General features: G+C 41.9%; 2 protein-coding genes across 8 annotated transcripts in view; one reads left to right on the top strand and one right to left on the bottom strand.

Moving 5' to 3' along the window:
* fer (fer (fps/fes related) tyrosine kinase) overlaps nt 1-7,743 on the top strand; it is a 41,897-nt gene extending 34,154 nt beyond the window's left edge. For all 3 annotated transcript variants that reach the window (XM_049019834.1, XM_049019835.1, XM_049019836.1), the window contains 3 exons: nt 215-369; nt 1,039-1,161; nt 1,959-7,743. In XM_049019834.1, coding sequence (XP_048875791.1) covers nt 215-369; nt 1,039-1,161; nt 1,959-2,095 — 415 coding nt within the window. In that variant the 3' untranslated portion in view covers nt 2,096-7,743. The remainder of the gene's footprint in view (nt 1-214; nt 370-1,038; nt 1,162-1,958) is intronic.
* An 851-nt stretch (nt 7,744-8,594) lies between these two features.
* pja2 (praja ring finger ubiquitin ligase 2) lies at nt 8,595-18,198 on the bottom strand. Of its 5 annotated transcripts, none has more exons than XM_049019839.1 (9): nt 18,047-18,198; nt 16,781-16,981; nt 14,626-15,481; nt 13,433-13,609; nt 12,948-13,139; nt 11,251-11,362; nt 10,772-10,886; nt 10,204-10,319; nt 8,595-9,596 (listed from the first exon to the last, which is right to left on the bottom strand). In XM_049019839.1, exons 1-9 carry the CDS (start codon nt 18,132-18,134, stop codon nt 9,471-9,473), a joined length of 1,983 nt encoding a protein of 660 aa, XP_048875796.1. In that variant the 5' UTR covers nt 18,135-18,198; the 3' UTR covers nt 8,595-9,470. The 5 variants fall into 5 exon arrangements, with proteins under 5 accessions (XP_048875796.1, XP_048875799.1, XP_048875798.1 ...); XM_049019842.1 differs by having other exon boundaries at nt 18,052-18,131; XM_049019841.1 differs by lacking the exon at nt 18,047-18,198 and adding an exon at nt 17,828-18,019.
* Nucleotides 18,199-21,445: the final 3,247 nt, after the last annotated feature.

Here is a 21,445-nt window from a genome sequence, read left to right on the forward strand (position 1 = left end):
GTCGCTGGTTCTAATACCAGGGTAAGCAGAGGCATTTCAACGTTGGCCCCCTGAGCGAGACCCCAATCGCTCCAGGGTCTGTCTGACCCTGCTTTCAGTCCTGCAGGCTGTTTACTTCTGTTCTTGCCCTCAGTGGTTGACAGTTCCTCTTTGTCACTTCAGAGGTGATATTTATGGAGCTGAAATTGCATTGTGGCCATTGATCTTTCTGCAGGGACCTCGCTGCAAGGAACTGTCTAGTGGGAGACAGCAACCTCCTGAAGATCAGCGATTTTGGGATGTCGAGACAGGAAGATGATGGGATTTACTCATCATCTGGCCTAAAGCAGATTCCCATCAAGTGGACCGCGCCTGAGGCGTTAAATTACGGTAATGCCAAGGCTGTTATGTGTTATCTCCCAGGTAACATCTGATCACATCCCACTAGCTAGAGCATTTACAATGTTTAATTGTTATATATGGTGCAAATAGGTGTTGGGTAAAGATTTTGGGAGGGTATTCAAGAGAGACATACTGGTTCAGTTCCCATTAACAGCAATAAGAAAGTAAACATAATTTGCAGATGTTCCCCGGATTACAATGATCCTTGTTACAATATTTCGATTTTTCAGATAGAAATTCCAGTCCCAATCTGTTTTTCACTTTCAGTATATTATCCAATTACATGAGATATTCAACACTTTATTATAAAATAGACTTTAATGATTTTTCCCAACTGTAGGCTAATGTAAGTGTTCTAAGCATATTTAAGGTAGGCTATAGATTAGGCTATGATGTTTGTTAGGTTAAGTGTACTGTGCCTTATGATAGATTTATCAGAACGTACCCCCTTCGTAATCTGGGGAGCATCTGTGTATGTATATATGCATATGTATCGCTGAGCCTGATATAAAGCTAGTTTATCTTTTCAGCCACTAAAATGGCGTGTTCTGATTTGGCGTTGTATCTGAAACGCATTAAATTTGACGTTATACCTGATGCCACCGCGTAGCCTGTGAGTAGCTAAACAAATGGGTATCCGGCTGTTTGTGTCGGTAGGGAGATACAGTTCAGAAAGCGACGTTTGGAGCTACGGGATCCTCCTGTGGGAAACGTTCAGTTTGGGAGTCTGTCCCTACCCAGGAATGACCAATCAGCAGGCCCGGGAACAGGTGGAAAAGGGTGAGTGCTACCGGCCATGGTGTTTACGGGTTACCATCGCTAAGGCGGGAAGTCTTAATGCCATGCTGATCGCATGTTCCTTCATCGTTAAAGAATCATGACACATGTTTTATCTCAAGAAGTGTTCATATCTGTTAATTCTCTAAACCTTTTGTGAACTACTAAGGAACTACTAAAGGAACAAGTAATGAATAACACAAGTGAAATACTGATCTCACCTTTGTTCGTCATTAATAAATTGTGATGCATCTTTCATCTCAAGTAGCAACTGTATTTGTTCATAATTTGTACTTTGGTAGTAACTGAGTTATTACTAAGTGTTTGTGCCCCAACAAGTAAAGTGTTACCCACTATATATTTTCCACCAACCTAAAGCTTAAATCTAAAAGCAATCTTCCATTAGCTTAAAACGTAAAGCCAACAGCACCTTGGAAAGAAGACACATTTTTCTAAACACATAAGGTTCTTCACTTTTGCTTTTTTTTCTGCAATTATTATTCTCTTCCGAAGAATGATTGCACACATTTTGAGAATTAACCTCAGGTTTCACTGCAGAAGAATGGTAGACTATCTCGTCCCCTTCATGTTCAAAAGGCTAAGTTAAGCAGTTTACTTGCTTGTGTCCATTACAAACAAACAACTGTGACCGCAGTAACCCTGACAGAATTAATAATTTATCCCACTTTGAAAAATACTTAGTGAGGAGAAAACGCTGCCATTTTAGGCAACATTTAAGGCCCTGTAGGCATAGTGAGAGCATGCCAGGTGACAGTGATGCCGTGTTTCTGCTCATGCAGGTTACCGGATGTCCTGTCCCCAGAAATGCCCTGAGGAGGTCTACAAAATCATGCAGAGATGCTGGGAATACAAACCGGAGAACCGGCCCAAGTTCGCTGACATACAGAAAGAACTGGCCGCCATAAAGAAGAAGTAGGAGCAGGGTAATGGGTGACGGCAGACCGCTAGGAGCTCATCCCCCACTCCTTGGGTCTTCGTTCTTATTGCCAGGACCCTGTGCCATCGAATGGTCAGCCAGGAGCCACGTCATGTCTGAACTGCGGTCCACATATCTGCTTTCCTTTCAAAGCGCAAAGGGGATCCCGCTCATCATACTGCCAAATATCCCAGAATTCCTTGCGGATTTCCCGTCCTTCAGCTCTTCAGACTATAAGTACTTTTACCGACTCCTGAAGCATACCACCTGCCAGCAGCGACGCCCCCTGGTGGCGGGGCCTCACTCATATCTCTTGGTAGATCTGTGTCATTCCCGCCACAATGTGTACACCTGATCTCTGCATCTCCCATCAAGAGGGTTTGCTGAAACACTGATCAGCCCACGGTCTGGCTGCTTCACCGCCACCCCCCCGTCTGAAAATGAGTCATCCGGTCAGGTGGTGTACTGGAGAAGCTGTGACACCGCTCCTTTACATTCAGGTTTCTTGAATCCACCGCACAGTCTTGAGTGTTTGTTTGGCTCCACATCGACATGTTTAAAAAAAAAAAAACAATCAGCTTCTAAAAAAACAATCATGCAACTAAGTTATTGCAGTTACATGAAAACATCCCGGAAAAGACTCTGAAGAAAGCGAAAAGAAGGAGAGAGTGTTTGAGGCTTGTCTGCTCTGATGCAAATCAAAATGTGCTCTGATGTGTTTTATGCTAGGACGAATTGGTTACAGTTTACATTTTTGGGCTTGTATGCTGCACAGTCAGGACTGTGAAAGCCTGAAAAAGTCCATTTTTCAAGAGTGATATAAAAGGTGATATGTTTGAGGATTGGCCGAAATGTGAATATCCATCAGACACAGTTACTGACAAAATAAGAAAAGAATCCTAAGAAACACAAGGTGAAACTGACTTGACTCAGACAGGCTTGCTGCTGTGATATGTCTGTTAAAAGAGATCATTTGTATTTTAAAATATGTCACGGTAGCTGAGAGGACATCTTGATTTTGGTTTATGTACATTCCAGCTGTAAAGATAATGGCGTAACTGTTTTGCCAGCCTGTCTCAGCTTTAAACAGCTCCCTCACAGACAGTGTTTCCCCTATCTGTTTTGTACACCTCATCCTATTCTGACATTATATGCAAATGTTGTATCCCACCCTGCTGTAAATAGAAAACATGACTTGTCTGGCCGATTTAATGACTGTAAACATTTCCTGGTTTGGTGGCTTGAGGGCAGAAGGAACAATGATTGGTTCAGAGAGAGAACCAGTTAGATTATAGATGAGGTGGGTCCAAGCAACTACAGGATGTGGGATCATGACATCTGATTGGTTTGTTCCTGCCGCTTCTAGTTTCTTGGACCCATCTCCTGTAGAATCTGATTGGTTATCTCCCTGGACCAATAATTTTTCCTTCTCCCTTCAGAACATTTTTGTTTAAGTAAAACTCCAATGAGCGTTTAGGTGGCATGTGAAAATCATCATCATTTAGGATGATGTCTTAATTTCCCCTGATGCGTGCAGCTTGAAAGGACAAAAGTTAACTTTTGTAGGGTGATGAAAAGATACTTCTAATTTAATTAATTAGCTTTACATGGATTGAGTCCTAATGTCCTACACATTTGCTATCCAACCTGTAGCTATTAAAAGCCATTCGCTGTAATGTCTTTTTTTGAGATGCAGGGCTGTGAAAACACAAACCAAAAAAAGGTTTCACTTCCATGGGTCTCATGACCAGTGGGTGACCCCGGGCTGAAATTTCACTGTAAACGTTTCTCCTGTATATAGATTATATGTTGAAATAAAAGCACAAACCAGTAAGGTCGACCTGTGATGGGTTTTTAGTGGAATTACCCCAGAAATGGTTTCCTTCCCGACTGCCATGGAGTATAACAGAAAGTTTGCCAGTCAGAGCAGACAGACATTTTAGCCATGCAACATATCAACACGGATACAGGAATGACCTCAGCTGCCAGGAAAATGTTGCATTAAAGTCAGTGATTTAATAACAATCCATTGTGTCTGTGTACTAACAGGAGAGCATTTTACTATTACTGCCTCATGTTTCATAAGTCCGGGGCCAATGACACTTTGCAGCCAATATAAATATTTGTATATGTGTAAACCTCATAGATCCTGTAGTTGGTTTTAAAATATGTAGGTTAAATATTATCCTAATAGATTTCTATCATGTTTCAGCTTTTTTTTTTTTTACTATGGGTTTTTTCTTTAAACTGTCCAAAATATCAGACGGTGACATTGACAAGGACCATCTGTAATAAAAAATGTAGTGAGATGAAGTGAATGCAGAGCGACTTGTCTGCAGTGTAATGTTTGACATACTGTCTCAGCATACTGAATGTAAGCACTTTTACAGTATCTGTACCCTTTGACCAATTTATCACAGCCATATACATACTAATTACATTGGGAGTGCCATTAAACAATAAAAGAATCTAACCAGTACAGCATTTATGTCTACAGGTGTATACGGAAATGCTGTGCTCTTTTCTTCCACGATTATGTTGTAAACTTGTGAGCACAAGAAGGGCGTGAAACCGTTATCTTTTACTTGCAATGATCCCGTCAAATGCAACTCGTCCGGTGAATGCATTGCTGACTGGCTGTGTTGTTTAACATACAATGTTTTTCAGACAAATGCAGGTGTTTTTTTATTGCATTATTTATTTTGGAATAAAATGGTGGTTACCAACGTTAATTGGATGACAGGTGAAATGTCTTACAGTAGATAAGAATTTGCACAAGGACACCATGAATTGGGATAGTCACGACTGGTCTGACATCTCTGCTGGCTTCTGGGTGATGCTTGAGCTTTTAAAATAAAGGCATTTTAAAGTTCTCGGTAAAACGTTAGAATTGCACTCAGATTGCTTTAGAGTTTATAAAGCGTTTTCTTTTCGGTAAGATGGTGCTTTGCGTCAGAGTACTCAGTCCTGTGGTTTCAAAGCACTACTGCTTGGAGCATAAATGCTTTTACTGCTTTACAAACGTCACCTTTCACTTATTTACTTTATGTATCTTTCACACCAATAAGATAAATATCAGAAATATATAACTACTGTTATATATGCTTTTGACTAAACTCTTCATCAGCTACGTTGTCAGGATTGTTCTGATAATTATTTTATTCTACTCATTCTGCTGGTGGCCACTAATACGATTCAGTCTAATCCAAATTACTTCTGTTTATACTGTACCAGGATTGATACAGATTAAAATGCAGCTAGCACCATTCCCTACAATATTATTACGGCATGTATGGTAATCTTCCCAAATAAAGTCTTGCTGTTGATTTTAGACTCGCAGGTCTTTACTTTATATGGTCTTTACTTTATAGTGCTGTCATTAATGCTTAAGTAGCTCTTGATCCTTCCTGTAATTTGTCAAAGTTGTATTTGACAAGCGTGGCATATATGCGCTTATAGACCTGTAGCAGCCTCAAAAATAACCAAATAGTGCTGTACTATCAATGAGGCACTTTATTAAGTTTTGTGTGCAGGCTTCTGGGGCGTAAAGCCTCCTTTTCATTCCCCCGTGTGCTGATGCAGGAGACTGCAGAGAGAAAACAGGCTGTTTTGCTGTGAAAATTGGATGGTTGTAATAAGTAGGTATGTTATCTTTTTATGTAGTACTGAATTCGTGACTCCTGAATTCACTGTGATAGAGACCCGTTAGGGTCCCACAAAGCTGTGTTGAGATTTACTGTAAGTTCGAGATCGAGTACTTACTTTAGGACCTGTTGCCAAATAATTCAAAGAAAACTTAGGTACAGAGACCCTTTCATGTAACAGTGCACTTTTTACAGGCCTTCAGCTATATTTTATGGTGAGGAAGATTTTCAGAAGAATATTATGCATCCAATATCCTTGAAACTGACCTGTCAACATAAGCGTTTCATTTAATTGTGGGGGGGATGTTATCAGTAAAAAAATTTCTCACCAGATCCGTGAGTTTGTTCATCGTTGACATTTGAACTGTGGAATGGGGTCTCATTTCACACCCTTATCCCCACGGGCACATCTAGCATGTGGTGCTTGGTCCAGCAGCCGAAGGCACGGCCCCTGTGTGTGATTCGCATATCGAGTAGATGGTTCCGGGCTGGGGGGCCTTGCGGGGGAAGGCGTTTAGAGGAAAATGGCATGGAAACCTGCTTCTTGTGCTGTAATCCGGGGATGTTACTTTCTATCGAGCTCTCTCTTGCGTCCACTTCCCTACTGTAGTGCAACTTCGATTTAAAGAGAACAAAACACTGTTGATTTAAGTGCAATGCATGGGTTTTTTTATTTATTTATTTTTTAAACATATCCAGATGACAAAACATAATATCACTCGGGACATAGTAGGAATAATGTAATTTTCTTAATTACCCTTATTTTATAAAATTTAACCGGCACTTGTGTGTAATGTCCCTTAAGCATGTTTTCTTTAATCATCATGGAGATTCAGTCTAAGGGTCCTTCTTGTAGCCACACTATTCCATTTTTTTCTTGAGGGAAATTGACGGTAGGGAAGATGTACATATGTTTATTTGATAAGGTTTTTCAGTGTTTCTTTTTTCCTCCCTACACCAGCTGAATCTGAATGTCCTTTAATATCTTTCCAACATTTTTGGCAAAAAAAGAAAAACCATAGTGCATTGTTCAGATGTCGGCCTACTATGGTTTGTGGAAATATGAAGCCAAGCAACTAATTTTGTTGTTTGGGTCCAGAGCCACAACAGTATAAGAATAATTTAACTGTTAATGTCGTTGATATAACAAACTGGTTTTGGCCACTAAGGGTATGCATGCATTAGAGGACTCCCTGCATTATGTTTGTCATGCATACTACCGCTTCTCAGGCTAATGAGGCATGTCAGTGACGAGGCAGTCACTGCAGTTACGTAGCTTTAAGGTAGACACGTTTTACCACCCTTTCATGTTGCTCAGCGATGACGTATGACTATATTGTCAATTTGAGAGACTAACATTCGTTACAAGACTTGTCACCTTGGTTCACAAACACCAACTTGCTGTTATTTAGTTTCCAGAAGTAAAAGCGTAACAATTTGATGCTGAAAATTCCAAGTTGATACTGACACTCTCTACACTCCGTTACAATTCACTGTTAAACATTGCTGCCTTTTTAAAAATGTAATTGTATTAAATATTTTCTGAAGCTATTTTCAGATGTCATTTTTCTTAAATACTAATCTTTTAAAAAAAACACTAATATGGTTTTTACACGCTTTCCTAGTGCTGTCAAACTTCCTGCTCATTTTCTCCATGATGAATAATTGAATGGACAGTATGTATTAAAGAATATTTGACATGCACATCCTTGTTCTAGTTGGATGAATGAGAGGCACAATCACTTTTGGGGGAATATAATGATTTATTCTTATTGGTTTTACTGAGATTTTATGCTGTATTTCAATCCCTTTTAAAATTAAAAACTGATAGACACATTTGATATCACCTGCCTGTGAGTGAAAACAATTGTGGACAATACCAGAAACCACTAAATAAATATCACAATCTTTCAGTTTTAACATTTTCCCAATTTGTATTCATAGCCTTTTGTATTACTTTGTACAATTTCTCTTGTTGTTAATCTATTAAAGTATTTGCCACTATTTGCTATTTGTCATGTTTTAGTAACCAAACTGAATTAATGAATTTCATGAGTGGTTGTGTATTTGAAGCAGAATTTAAACTATGGAAATGCATATAGCTACTGGCAGGAGTAGTACAGCTTACATGTAAAAACAAAATGTGCCCTTGAGAGGTAAAGTGGGCTATCCCACAAAAACGTTTTGAGAAAATGAGCTCCAAAGTTGAAATTTCTTCAAAAGGAAAAAAAAAAAAAGTGCCTAGGTAGCACAGAGGTATGACTTATCCAATTGAAAATATTGAATAAAAAAGGGGGTAGGGGTCAAAAATGTGGGATAGCCCACTTTACCTCTCAAGGGCACAAATATAGCTGTGATTCTTTTTGGCTATAGACTGTTTAGGTGTGGCCTTAAGGAACCATGCATGAAATTAACTACCTCAGTGCCAGACTCATTACACAAATAGAGTATCGCTACAATTCACTTACCGCAATAATCACACTGATTCTATACGGAGGTCAACATTGAGCCTTAATTTTAGAGGTTTTAATGAGCATGATGGTAAATATTTAAAAGGAAACCATCTGTATTTTGACATAATAAATGGAGCAAAGCTTTTATGTTCAGGAACAGGAAACAGGCTTTGGAGATAAAATTAACCGGTCATGCTTACTTGTAGAAAATTATCACATTTACTGAAAAAAAAATACCAGATGCTTACTGCAGTTGTGAATTTGTTCTTATTGAGTATGTATTAACACAAATATGGCGATGTCTTAAGAGTTAACATTTTGGAATGAAAGACTTTTTTTTTTTTTTAAAGAAACACACATTACACAATCCACACGTCTGACAAAAAGGCAGACAGGCTTACATTACATGGTTGCATTTTTTTATTCCACTGCTTAGCACTTTACAAATTATATACACCCCCCAAGTGCTAAGACCACAAGAAACCAGTTGTCCTTGTGACGCCAAGGCAAGTGTGTGTGCAGCCAGGCATAGCCTAAAAACAGCACCATACACTTGCCAGATGGTGGAGCTGAGCCGAAATCTAAAGCAGAACCAAATCTAGGGTATTGATTAACGGTTACCGTAATAACCGCAATAGGAGTTTCACTCACAGCTTCATAAGTTTGATCCGTTGTATCTCTACAACCAAGTCTGAAGACAATACTGGAGGAGGCACACAGCCATCACGTGTCGCACATTTGTCTTCCAGCGGAAGCATAGTTTCGCCAAATGAGTCCTTGGTCGGGCAGTCACTTCACAACGCACTCCCACACCGGACGAAACTACGGAACAGCCACCAGATGGCAAAACCGATCCAACAACATAAAAATGTATTCATGCCCCACACTGGCCAGAAATAACGATCTAAAGCCTTCATGTCACACTGAAGCCAGAATCACTTAGTAAATTAGTAGAATGTAACATAATAAGCAGTGCACTGGTCTACAGACAGTTTAGCACGTTAAAGAGTGGTTGGTCTGATCCTGCTGTGCAGTTCAGTAGAATCAGTTTAAGCTTGTTATTTTTCACATTTGTATGACATTGATACAATTTTGGAAGAATGTCTACAGTATGTTCTGTATTTCCACCTTCTCTATAAAAATAAACTGTTTAGGCTGAATCGTTTGGGTAAAAAAGGACACGTCCCCGTTTCTTAACCTCGGTCTCAGTCATTCACAGAAGCCAGCATATCTTGTGTTCTGTCCCATAACGAGCAGGAGTAGCTGAAAATGGGTCGTTCATCGCGTCCCTGCCGTGCTGTGGTCCGATGGCGGTGCCTCGTGATCAGACACAAAGGATGTTTGGACCGGGGCTGCCGGGGGGCCAGGCGTCAGGACGTGCCGACACACAGGACAAGTTCCCGACTAGGGGAAGATGGGGCAAAGGTCCAACTGAGCGACCAAAGCTGGCATGTCACCTGGAAGCTTCTGCGCCATCAGCAGTCACTCTACCTCTGAATATTTAAATATTGCGTAATACCATCATTCTTTATATAATGGCCCACATACTGTTAAAGGTCTGTGATATTCAAGGCAATATTTGATCAGTCAGATGTTTATAAGCCTACAACTAAGACATAAAATGGTCACCTAAGGGCTAAATGTTCAGAGGAGCTTACAGATATTGACCAAAAATGCCTTTAAATCATCTTGCATACCATGATGAATTCATTATAAAAAGGTCTAAGTAATTCACGTATAGAGGAGTCCTTCATGTTTATAAAACCATCTGACTGTTTATCGTAGTCATGGTGACAGAGTGTGTTTAGACAGTGTTTTTCCCCAATGCACATCATCATAATGAAAATGCAGACAGACCCCTCCTCCTCCCACACACTGACAGTAGAGTGACGCAATTATGCAGGAAAGAGGCTGATGTCAAAGCTGTCTGCTGCTGAAAGACCCGATATCACATCAAGCAGCATGAACACACAGCTGGACAGGAATGCGCTCGGTTCAGGATATGCCGTACCTTCTGAAGCCACAGCGTCACGCACCTCCGGTGAAACGCGTGCCGGCACGGCAGCTCCGTCACGATCTCGTCTTTGACGTACTCGCTGCAGCAGATGGCACAGCACTGCTCTTTGCCTGTAGGGGAGGCAATCCGACATGACCGATTTCCGGTGTGCAGCTTTTACAGGATGAGCAATCAGACCCCACATGTGTAACGGTGCTAATGGCACAGTGTCTACGTTTTTAAACGGAGGGCAGGCTGGCATCCAGCGGCCATTGGGGCCACCCAGGAGAGGGCGGTTGTACGTTATGGGGCCGTGTGGCAGCCTGATACAAGGTTATACTGAACCATTATCATACGTTGTGATCTATGACATGTCAGTCATCGGTATCACCCAATGCTGTCCATTACTTACTGTCAAGGGACATGATTTATGCTGTAGTAGCTTTAAAACAACCCCCCCATCACCACCACCCACCCAACACGATGGTCAATTTCTCCAATATACATTCAGGTATGGCTGACATCCAGCTGCATCCCACAGCATGGGGACGAGGACTCGCACTGTGGTCCAGCAGAGACCCACCATGATAGTCCTCCATCACGGTGATGGGAGGCAGGCAGTCGATGACGTCCTCACTGGCAGGGGGGTGAGCCGGCTCCACGTCCATCGCCAGGGACTCCAGGTGCGCCAAAGCCACCTTCAGAAAGAGCCGAGGCGTTTACACACATACAGGACTTCAGATGCACCCTTGTTTGTCTTTCTGGAGGGAAAACTTCGATGGTCATTAAAAGTAATTCAGCTAGCTCTACATCAACATTAAGATATTTTGAAAACCAGAGGCACCTGTTTTGTAATTAACCGACCTTAAAATAACAGATGTTGGCCTGCTCTAAATTACCTGTTAAGAATTATTTGCAGAAAGACTCATAAGCATCTGAATGTCTAATGCAGTTTACCAATAGGAATTCTGATAGCCTTATTACAATTCCCTTCTTTCAGTGTTGCGTTATTGTACTGGGCTCAGACTATCCCACCCGCCACCCCCTCCAGGCGGCCTATACCTCCATGGCCTGTGCCAGCCGCTCCTCCAGGGCCATGTATGTCAGCAGCTGTGGATCCACGAAGGAGATGGCCTGTGCCATGCCAAAGCCATCCCCTAGGTCATCGAGCCGCCTGCGGTCAAAACGCCCAGCTCATGTACATCATAAAGTTAAAGCCAATAGGTAAACCATTAACCAGAGTGTAACTATACTAACCCAGTACACTAACCCAGAAAGTCAGGATGGAAGACTTTTTGGCAGGGCGCAGAGCAGCCCAATATACATGGAAATCAGCAAAAAACAAGCCCAAGAAGAGGAATTCCCACACATTTCAATAAACTAGTTCTTTGCTGGTTTTGATTCACAGGTGTTCAGTTTTTGTTCCAATAGGTCTTTCATCTATACTTATCTCCTCCGAGTTGTTCCATTCCCACCAGAATTGTGATCAGAGGAAGTGCTATGCCAGTGCCCCCTCAGTAGGTGGCGCCCTAGGTGGCTGCCTGTATCGCCTAATGGGCTAACCAGCACCACCCACAGCTTGCTCCAAGCCACGCAGCAGGCTATTACCCACACATTGTAATGTTTTTTTTTTTAATAAACAGTTTTTTTAAAAGCATTTCAACCATAAAACAAAAGAAATCTAAGTATAGTAACAAGACCATAAAATTGTTTCCAGTGAGCTATTGATAAATTCTTGGCATCTATATTTCCACACAAAAAGCAAAAAAATAAGATTAACTGAACTTGTTTCTCTAGGTAGAAATGTTACAGCACTGTAAGTTAATGGGGGGGGGGCTTCACAGCTTACAGCTGGTCTTTCGCAACTCATTCTTGATGGCGAAGCTCCTAATGCAGGACAGAATGGGCTCCGAGATCAACTTGTAATGTCTGAACAATTCCAGATGGTTTTCCGCAGCCGTCCGGGCCTCGGGGAAGCCAACCCAGGAGGCTTCCAGAAAAACGCCCACGTATTTCAAACATGAAGGACTCTGCAGAGTCACCGACGCATTACTGTGCACAGAAAGCAGCCTGCGCTGGGTCTTTGTCCCCTTCAGGGGACACACTGACTCATTTTAGCGCATTAATGTAAATGCGATTTTATATTTGCCCCTACAGAGGCTCATTAATTTTGCCTTTTAGCTTAAGTGGGAACACTAAGTGCAACCTGTTCAATCAAATCGTCGGCCTGCGGGTGTGAATTTCAAGCCTGGCTGACCACCAGGTCCAGCAAGCACGGGGGGGGGGGGTGGAGAGGGCACCCCAGCCAATTTAGGGATTCATCTAAGATGATTTGTTTGCAATGTAATACTTTGACATCTTCATACATGTCTGACCAGTGCTGTGCACAGCAATTGCACCACAAACATTTATATGGGAAAGTTGGAGATCAATTCCTATGTAAATGGACACATTAGTGCTATTATACACACAATTCTCCAGAATGCATTTTCTTTCACTGAATGCCAGAAACTTGAGGTTGGAGGGCCCATAGTTGACGACAAACAGTTACTACACTAAAAAATAAATTTGCTCCTTATTAGGAGATGTTTAGTTTTGCTAACCAGCTAGCTGCAACCTTCTGACGAGTCATTTAATTAGTTCCTGAAACGTTTATTGGGGGAGACTTTTTGAATGGGGTTCCCAGAAACCACAAACTGGGCCCCAGTGCACAGATTATAGGCAAGTAAGGATTCCTCTCAGCTGTATAAATGACAGACCTCCACTCCGCATCCAGATCCTCGCTCACGCTGGAGTCATCCTCCAAGTTGTTGTTCCCGTCGAGCATAAAGAGCCCTGGGTGAACGAAGCGGCTGGGGGTGTCTGCCTCCTCGTCGCTGCTGCTGCTGCTCGCTGCCCCCTCGTGGTACGGAGGCCAGGGGAGCTCACCTTCCTCCAGTGTTGATTGGTCCCTGCAGAATGTCACATGACTCCATTAAAACACCAAGGCAAACATACCTAGCATAACCAGATTGTAAAAGGCGCATCCATGCCAGAAATTCAAATACCCAGACATAATTATGCTTATTATGCTTAAAAAAAAAAAAAAAAAAAAAAAAAAAAAAACCAGCCACTGGTCTCCCACCAAGCTATGGAATAAGCTGTGAACAACAGGCCCTGCTGTTAGAACGACTCACTGAAGCAGCATTACCCGTGAGAATAAGCAAAAGCATGTCGATTCAGCGGGCACCAGGGGGGCACTCACGGCGAAACCAGGCTCAACTCCAGCACGCCATCCAAGCTGTTTCCATCGCTCCGGCCCTCCGGCTCGGACTCGAAGCCCGGCAGCGTCTCCCAGCTCTCATTCCCCGAGGAGGGCTCCTTCTCAGCGCTGGAGGCGGATGTCCAGGAGGCCGAGAGCTCCCCCTCGCTGCACTGGGAGCTGCCACATTGACACGGGGGGGGGGCGTGTCAACTGCACAGCCATGCCCCGACACTTAGAAAGGGGAGGGTGAAGCCGCGGCGCTATGCATGCACGAGTGGTTATGGTGACCAAATATAGATCAGTACTTGAAGACCCTCCACCAGTACAGAACACATATTTATAAAAATTAAAATAAAAAAACCTGCACCATGATGGATATTTGTTACTTTTATTTTTTTGAGACAATATTTGTGTGGCACAGCTCTTATATGAAGCTGAAAGCTGCTAATGTGAAAAGTACCGATCAGGTACAGTTAATTTTCTAAATGTGCACCTTAAGGGATATTTTATTTACTTGACATAATATTTAATGTAATTTTAAGTATATTTTACTTTTCTTATTAGTAGGTTGCAGCAGAATCGATAGACAGTCATATTTTGTTCAGCAAGTCACTGTTTAATGAAGATGCGATTTGTGTTGTTTCTTTTACCACCATTGTACCAAAAATGTACCAAACCGTTACTTTTGTATACAGCTACACTCGTATGCACTACACCTTAACACTGTGTCGATGGCATGCAATGCAAGAGCATGCCAGGCCACTGATCTGGCGTTTCTTCCCCACTAGTTCCAGAGCATCTGGTAGGCAGGCTCACCTGCCGAAAAATGGCACCCCGTGGGGAGTTTCAAGGAGCCATAAATATGCTGAGGCACAGAGAATCAGCGAGCTCTACACAATCAGCACCATTAAGGATCGGCCCCCAGAAACAGGCGATGACAATGAGAAAAACAAAACCTCCATCAGCACCACAAAAATCTCATCAATGCTCCCCTGCTGCATCTGTCTGCTCGTCTAAAAAAGCTGCCAAGCTAAAATACACGCACATCATCTCTCAAAAAATCCAGCGAACATGAGCCAGAGTAACAGCATCTACCCAAGTAACGGCTGTGCAGAGAACGAGGTGTGACTTCACTAACGCATCTCACCACACACACGGCGGAAGGAGCCGGAATCAGCATGTAAACACGGTACCTGTCATCTCCCTTCCGGAAAGCACCATGTGCGTCGCCGTAATCCTCCAGATCCTCCCAGAGGTCATCCTCATCCTCGTCTGTCCCACCTGATGCATCTACCTCTGCCCTCTGCCACATCCCACTCTTGGTGCCAGTCGTCTGAGGTTCATAAACCAGGAAGTTTTCTGGGCTGTCCTTCGGCGGCACAGATCCGCACCCGGCTTCCCCTCCTGGGGGGATCCTCCTCTCCTTTGGGTTCTCGTCAGTCTGCTTACGGATCTTTGGCCGGACCACCATCTCTGTGGGGGTCGTCTCTGGGTCACAGTCACAGGCAACTGGGAACCCACACACCTCTGTGTCCCCCAGAACAACAGCCCAAGCGTCCCTGTCCTCATCTACTGAGATTCCACCCTGAAAACTGGGTCCATCCTGACAGAGGAACTCAGCATCTCTCTGGAAGGCCCCATGTCTGGGTGATAACCCCCTGCCCCCCCATGAGGGAATTTGCCGAGTAGAGTGCAAAGCATTAGGTTGGTCAAAATCTTTATCCAGCTCTTTCAACGGCAGGTCCGAGCCAGCCTCCTCATCGCCGTCACTACTGTGTTCCTTGTAAGGGTCAGTGTTCACAAAGCTCAGTACACTGGAGCTGCATACGTCGCCTTCACTGGGCGTGGGCCACCCACGGGCGTCCGAGATCTCCTTCAGTTTTGGCAACAGCATGGGCTCACAGTCGCCTCCTCGGCCACATGGCGGCGCCCCACAGCCAGCCCGCTTCATCTTAAACATGTCTCCTTTTGCGTCTTCTTCCGGGTGAACGGAATTGGGGCTTACCGGGAAGATTGCCTGCAGCACAGATGAGATGCTCCCCTTTGAAGCTAAAACAGGAACAGACAGCATCAACAGTTTAATTCACTTCAAAACTGAGCTTCAAACAGCACATATATAACTCACTTCTTCCAATACTCATTTCCGTGCTGAAAAATGCCTCGTACTCATAAATTTACCACGATATCAATTAAGAACGGGATGTACTGTAATCTAAATTTACATATCAATGGAAGCACCAAGCATTCATTTCAAAGAATATTACACAGGCATGTAATAGCCAGAAATTTCAAGCTTAAGAATCATTCTAGGGTTTTAATTAAAATTTTACCATAACTTAAGTTAGAATGCAGTCATTGCGGAATTTGTTTATGCAGCTCAAATCAGCACTGCATTCAAAGCCGACCCAGCTATGTTTTCAATACGTGATTTTTCCCACCAGAAATGGTATGTTATATTTTATTCACAGAATTTTAAAGCATCTTGTTTGCCAAACCCTGCAATCATGCTGTACTTTTTAGTACATCACAACAGACAAACAGCATTCAAAAGTTTACAGAGAGCAATGCCCATTACTAAAGGCATATTTTTGGGAGCTCATCTTCCATTAAACTTCAGCATATTAAATATGCCTCCAAATAATACCCAGGCATCTGTCAATTAATGATGAATAGATTTCCTTCCTACATACAATATGCCAGAGGACACCTCACTGCAGTGTGCTGCTTCAGCCATGTGTGACTCTACATATCCACTACCTTCTGAGGAGACATGGCTCGATATTTCACAAGCAACTTTTCAATGCCATTTTTTAAGGTCCAAAAAAGGACGAGCAAAAGGAGGAAAAGGACGAGGTCACACTCAACGTCAGGATTCCTCTGCTCTTAATTTAAGCGTCTCTCCCGCTAATTTTCAAACACCTGAAGGCTTATGAAGTGGGCTAATTACTGAAAACAGCACTCAAATCAGTCAACACGGCTGCGGAAGTTAACTACAGTTATCGGGATCTCAGTCAGGACTAGAAACTGAGTATATAATCAAGTAAAGTCCGCATCCACAAAGCGTTCGAATGCAGGGACTGCAAACCCATCCTAAAAATTATACGAAAAGGCACATTATTTTGGTGAATGCTTCAACGGTCAATAATTAAGCATTAATAAAAAAAAAGGGGGGAAAAACAAAAAACATACGATTACCCTGTGGCTGATTTTTATCTGTATTACGTTCAAACGTTGTGAATGATGTCCACTGGTGCTAAGCGGTATTCCGGGATGTCGGCAGACGCCCAAACGAGCAGCAACAATAAAAAGGGACTAGCGCTAAATCCGATACGGGCGACGCGGACGCACTTAACGGCTTCCCTCCGGGGACCGGGTCCATTTCCATGCCCTGCCAAGACGAGGGCCCGTCCGTCAGCTCCGCCTGCCGCCGCGCCTGGGTGGGCCTGAAGCTGACGTACGCGTGTCTCCTGCCGTAGCGCCTCCCGGTGATCGTCTGATATCCGCCGGCGGGTTTGGGCCAAGCGGACTTCCCTGCTTCCTGACCCATTACTGGAACAGAAACGTAAAGAAATTGGTGGTTGTCCGTTCAAATCCCAGGGTCAGCAGAGGGATTTCATGGAGGGCAAAGTAATTTTACTGTTGGGTTCTTGAGCAAGGCCCTTAACTGGCTCACCCTTTCTCAAAAAAGTGCGTTACTTTAGAAAAAGGTGTCTCCTAAATGAAAATGTTAAACAGCGCATAATTTCGTCATCTAAAGTTGACAAAGAGAAAGCTTTTGTTTGATTAACAACATGTGGATAGCCATGCCTACACGTTTAAATGTAATGTTAACACGTCATGCATGTGTTGTTTGCTCAGAACAACCAAATGTTGTTTCTGATCATGGATTACAGGCGAAAATAATTTCCCCGCGGGGGATCAATAGAAGTATTATTTAAATTTAAAACCACATATGGGCAAATTATAACAAACAGGGCCGATTCTACGCCGCTATTTGCAATTTAATCATCTAAATATCCACATGTATAAGCAAAGTAATGACACATTACTGACGTCCAGCTATTTCAAACTGCAATATTAGATTGTAGCTTATTTCAAACAGACAACTAAAAAGAGAAGTGAACAATTCTGCATCTGAATAACCAGCCTAATTCAATAACAGATGTGATACAATACTATTCAAATTAAGCGATTTGCCATTTAAGCTTAACTTACTTGGCAATACATTAGCAGCTGTCAATGTTCTTAACCAAGTTTTTGTACGGCTATAAAATTTCACTAAAATTATTCCCATTTTTACAAGTCTTTTTTTTTACTATGTCACGCACTTACAAAAGATACAAAAAAATAATTTAGCCCAAAAACTGATCAAGAAGGAGCAACGCGTCTCGATACCTGTATCTGACCAACATTTACAACGGAGAGTAGAAAAAAGGAAGGTAAAATATTTCATCTGACACTGCAAATGAGGCCTGATAAGGACGGAGCGATGATGAGATCCAGCTGCCTGCAATTAACTAGGGAACAATACAGTCAGAGATGTGATCCGTGCACGCATAATACATGTCATTCATTGCAGGTACAGAAGTAACATTTTAAAACAGACACTTTTACCTAACTGGAAACCTTCATAACGTTTTTCTTTGAGCAGCAGACAGCAGCTTTCCGGGTACACTACTCCGACCTCATCGGTCACCGTCATAGGCTTACAATCGAATCACATGACATGTCTCCACCAATTGCTGTACGCCGGCGGTAGGCCATATGACTTTGGTTCTTAAAAAAGAGGCAGGGCGTCTTGATAATGTGTCATTCAATATGTCGGACCAAACAAATACGTGTAAGAGAAAGTGAAAGGAAAGTAATAGATGTAAGCCAAAATCCTATTCTTCGATGGAAGACATCAGCTTCACTGAAAATTATGAAATAAGATATAACGAGTCAACAAATCGCTGCTTGTCAATTTGCTTGTAGTGCATTTTTTTACACTAACCCATACTGCCTTGTTCAAAAAGGACATTCATGGATTTTTTTAACGCCCAGTCAAAAATGATTTGAGTCAGTTTAGCAAAAAACACATTAAGTTTTCTAAGGTGTCAATTTAAAACCATGGTTCCTGTTTAAAAAAATACTTGACCCCGTTAATAATAATAACCAAGCAGAAGTAAATACAGCCCCTACTTGTTTTAGCTATTTACATTCTACAAACGTAAGAAAATGTAAAACGTAACACACATGTAATTCATGTATCTTTCATGCTGAACTGTAGAACATAAGGATCATGGTGAGAACTACACCCTTAGTCCGAAATGGAATTGAGAGCAAAAAATGCCATCAGTCTTTTTACAATGTTTATAATAACAATAATGGAAACTAATATTAGAATCAGGGAATGATTGCTGCTCTTCAAACAAGATGTTGCGACAGCACTCATGTCTAAGAAGAGGGTCTGTGTTGTTTGCAGTTGCATCAGCGACGGCGCAGCTGAGTGTTATCCTCCAGTGGCTTCGTTTGTGGGTCATAGATGAGATGTTGTTTCCAAGTGAAGAGATACACACTATCTATAGAAGTAAAATGTGTGTCAGCTGTGCTCTCCTTAGATCATTTGGCTTGAAAATGAAAAGGACATTAGCTATCTGACAGTCCATCAGCGGCATGCTTGTTTCATTCTCAGTTTTTCTGTTGATTTCTCTCTCCAAGTTATTTTGCTTATTGTTAAAGACCATGGGCAGAGTTCACTGTCAGCTAGCTAGCTATTACTAAGGAAGATTATTTATTTGTGCTGACAGCTCTTGCAAGACACTCCGTCCCGCAAGGGGCAGACATAAAGCAAAAATCCACAACCCAACATCACTATACATTAGGTTAATTGTTCAGTTGATGAATGTATCTTTAAAATAATGAACTGCAGATACATCACATTGATATTCAAATCCATTACTAAATTAAAAGAGTTAAAATAATGAAGAGGCTAATTTTTCAAGGACGACTTATATTTGCAATTTAAATAAGTTCCTCTTACTGAGGAGTAGCAAAAAGAAAATGTGCAAATGAAACATTTTATTATGCCTGGATTATTGTAAAGAGAATAACAGCAGTCTTGGGTTTGTCTATAGACCTCGACTCGTTTATGTTTGTGAGGTTTGCTGTGATTAATGTCTGGCATGCATTGTAATTCAAAACAAATGAAATGTTCTTATATAAGTGTGATGATTTGTATAAGGTTCATCTTTTTGCTACCTTTTCACAGCCCTCCTTCTGTGTGCATATACACACACATATATACATACATACCCACACCCTACTGGGAATCTGACACAGCTTATAGGAATAACTGCTGGAGTTTACATTACATTAATTTATCCAATGATTTTATCAAATATATATCGTTTAAAAAAATAAATAAAATAAAAATAACCTACTTACATTTTTGAAAAAGTAGGATCAGACAGTTCCTTGAGCAATTGAGGGTTACAGACCTTGGCCAGGGGCCCAATGGTGACATCACTCTGCAATGTTTGGGATCTGAACTATCAACCTTCTGATTACAGGCATAGTAACTTCATCCGCTGAGCCACACACCATCACTGTAATTAGCATATCTTCCTTCCTCTCCCTTGTCTTACTTAAATTATAGCAGCATACAGCCTTTCCTGACCAACTGAGCCTGAAGCTGCAATGTTGACCATTTCCTTTTTTTATTGTAAATAGGTTTAAACATGAGATTAAATGCTAACCCAAGTCACCCTTCACTTTCCCATTTCACTGGATTAACAGGCAAATACTGAGATATATTGTTACACATAATGGGTTAAGAGAACTGCAATGGAAACTGTACAAAGACTGGATCGGGTAAAACACTACACAGGGCAGCCTGTAACTACCTGTCGGCTTCTGTTCATAAGCTGATAAATGTGGTCAATCTTATATCTAACAGGTAAAATACACTTAAATGAATGTAAAGCTCTCAGATAAAGGTATAGGGCTTGGATACCATAATTAATCTGTATAGTATTGAAATACAAATGATATTTTTTCTTACTGTTTTTGGAGATTGATTTGCCTTTATATCATAAGTACCTGATTATCTGAATTTTTTTCATACTGTAAAGATGCACAGGTGTGTCAGAGGAGACACTAGATGTGGCACCGTTGGCTTTGAAACAAGCCCCAAAGCCTGCATCCCTGACTGTGTGATTGCAGCTGTGCTCCCATGGCCTTCAGATCCAGGTATGGCAGAAGAACTGGTTTATTTAGATCCCAAGATTCCACAGCAGATGATTCTCAAGATGCCCCATCTTACCAGGATCTCTTGCCAACTCAAAGTAGCAGGCCCCAACGGTGCAAGGCTCAGCAGCATAGGACTCTGTCTGACTTCAGAAGACTGCCAATTCAAATCCCAGACGGATGGCACTATTGGGCCCCTGAGCAAAGCCCTTAAACCCCAGTGCCAGGGGCTCTGCACGCTGGCTGACTCTTTACTGTGACTCCCCAAACTTGCTATCACCTGTCTGTGCGTTTCACGGAGAGCAAGACGGGACAGACAAAAAGAGAATTTGCCCACTGGGATTAATAAAATATTACTATGCTGTATACATTGTTTATCCTTGGCTGCACTGTGCCTGATGATTCAGTCATTAAACAGATATGTGTGTTGTGAGACATCTGTGCAGGAGGGAATCTATGTCTATCCCCAGCAGACACTACAGAGACTTATGGGCACTAATAAAATGCATGTTTGTATTAATACAAATCTAGCATACAATAAATCCAAATTACAAAGTACCCTGGGTTTATATGCATGTACACAAACATAAATACAGAACAAGTTACAAACAGAAGGAAAAAAATGCTATAGTATCTTTTTACATTCGCGATAGATTTAATGCAATCAGACGAATTTTCACACAAGGCTTCAAATGAGTACATTTTCATTTGTGAATTGACGCGTTGACAACAAGTACTAGATTAAAATTTCAGTTGAGTATAAACAGTTTAAAGCTATATTGTGAC

Source organism: Brienomyrus brachyistius, chromosome 7 (genome assembly GCF_023856365.1).
Source record: "Brienomyrus brachyistius isolate T26 chromosome 7, BBRACH_0.4, whole genome shotgun sequence".
NCBI classification, from domain to species: Eukaryota; Metazoa; Chordata; class Actinopteri; order Osteoglossiformes; family Mormyridae; genus Brienomyrus; species Brienomyrus brachyistius.

Coding starts and splice junctions, on each gene's coding strand:
- pja2 (XM_049019839.1), bottom strand. CDS start 18,134: ATGACGGTGACCGATGAGGTCGGAGTAGTGTACCCGGAAAGCTGCTGT. Junction 15,482..16,780: donor CCCCGGAGGGAAGCCGTTAA/GTGCGTCCGCGT, acceptor TTCCTGTTTTAG/CTTCAAAGGGGAGCATCTCA. Junction 9,597..10,203: donor TGACGCTGTGGCTTCAGAAG/GTACGGCATATC, acceptor ATCTTCCCCTAG/TCGGGAACTTGTCCTGTGTG.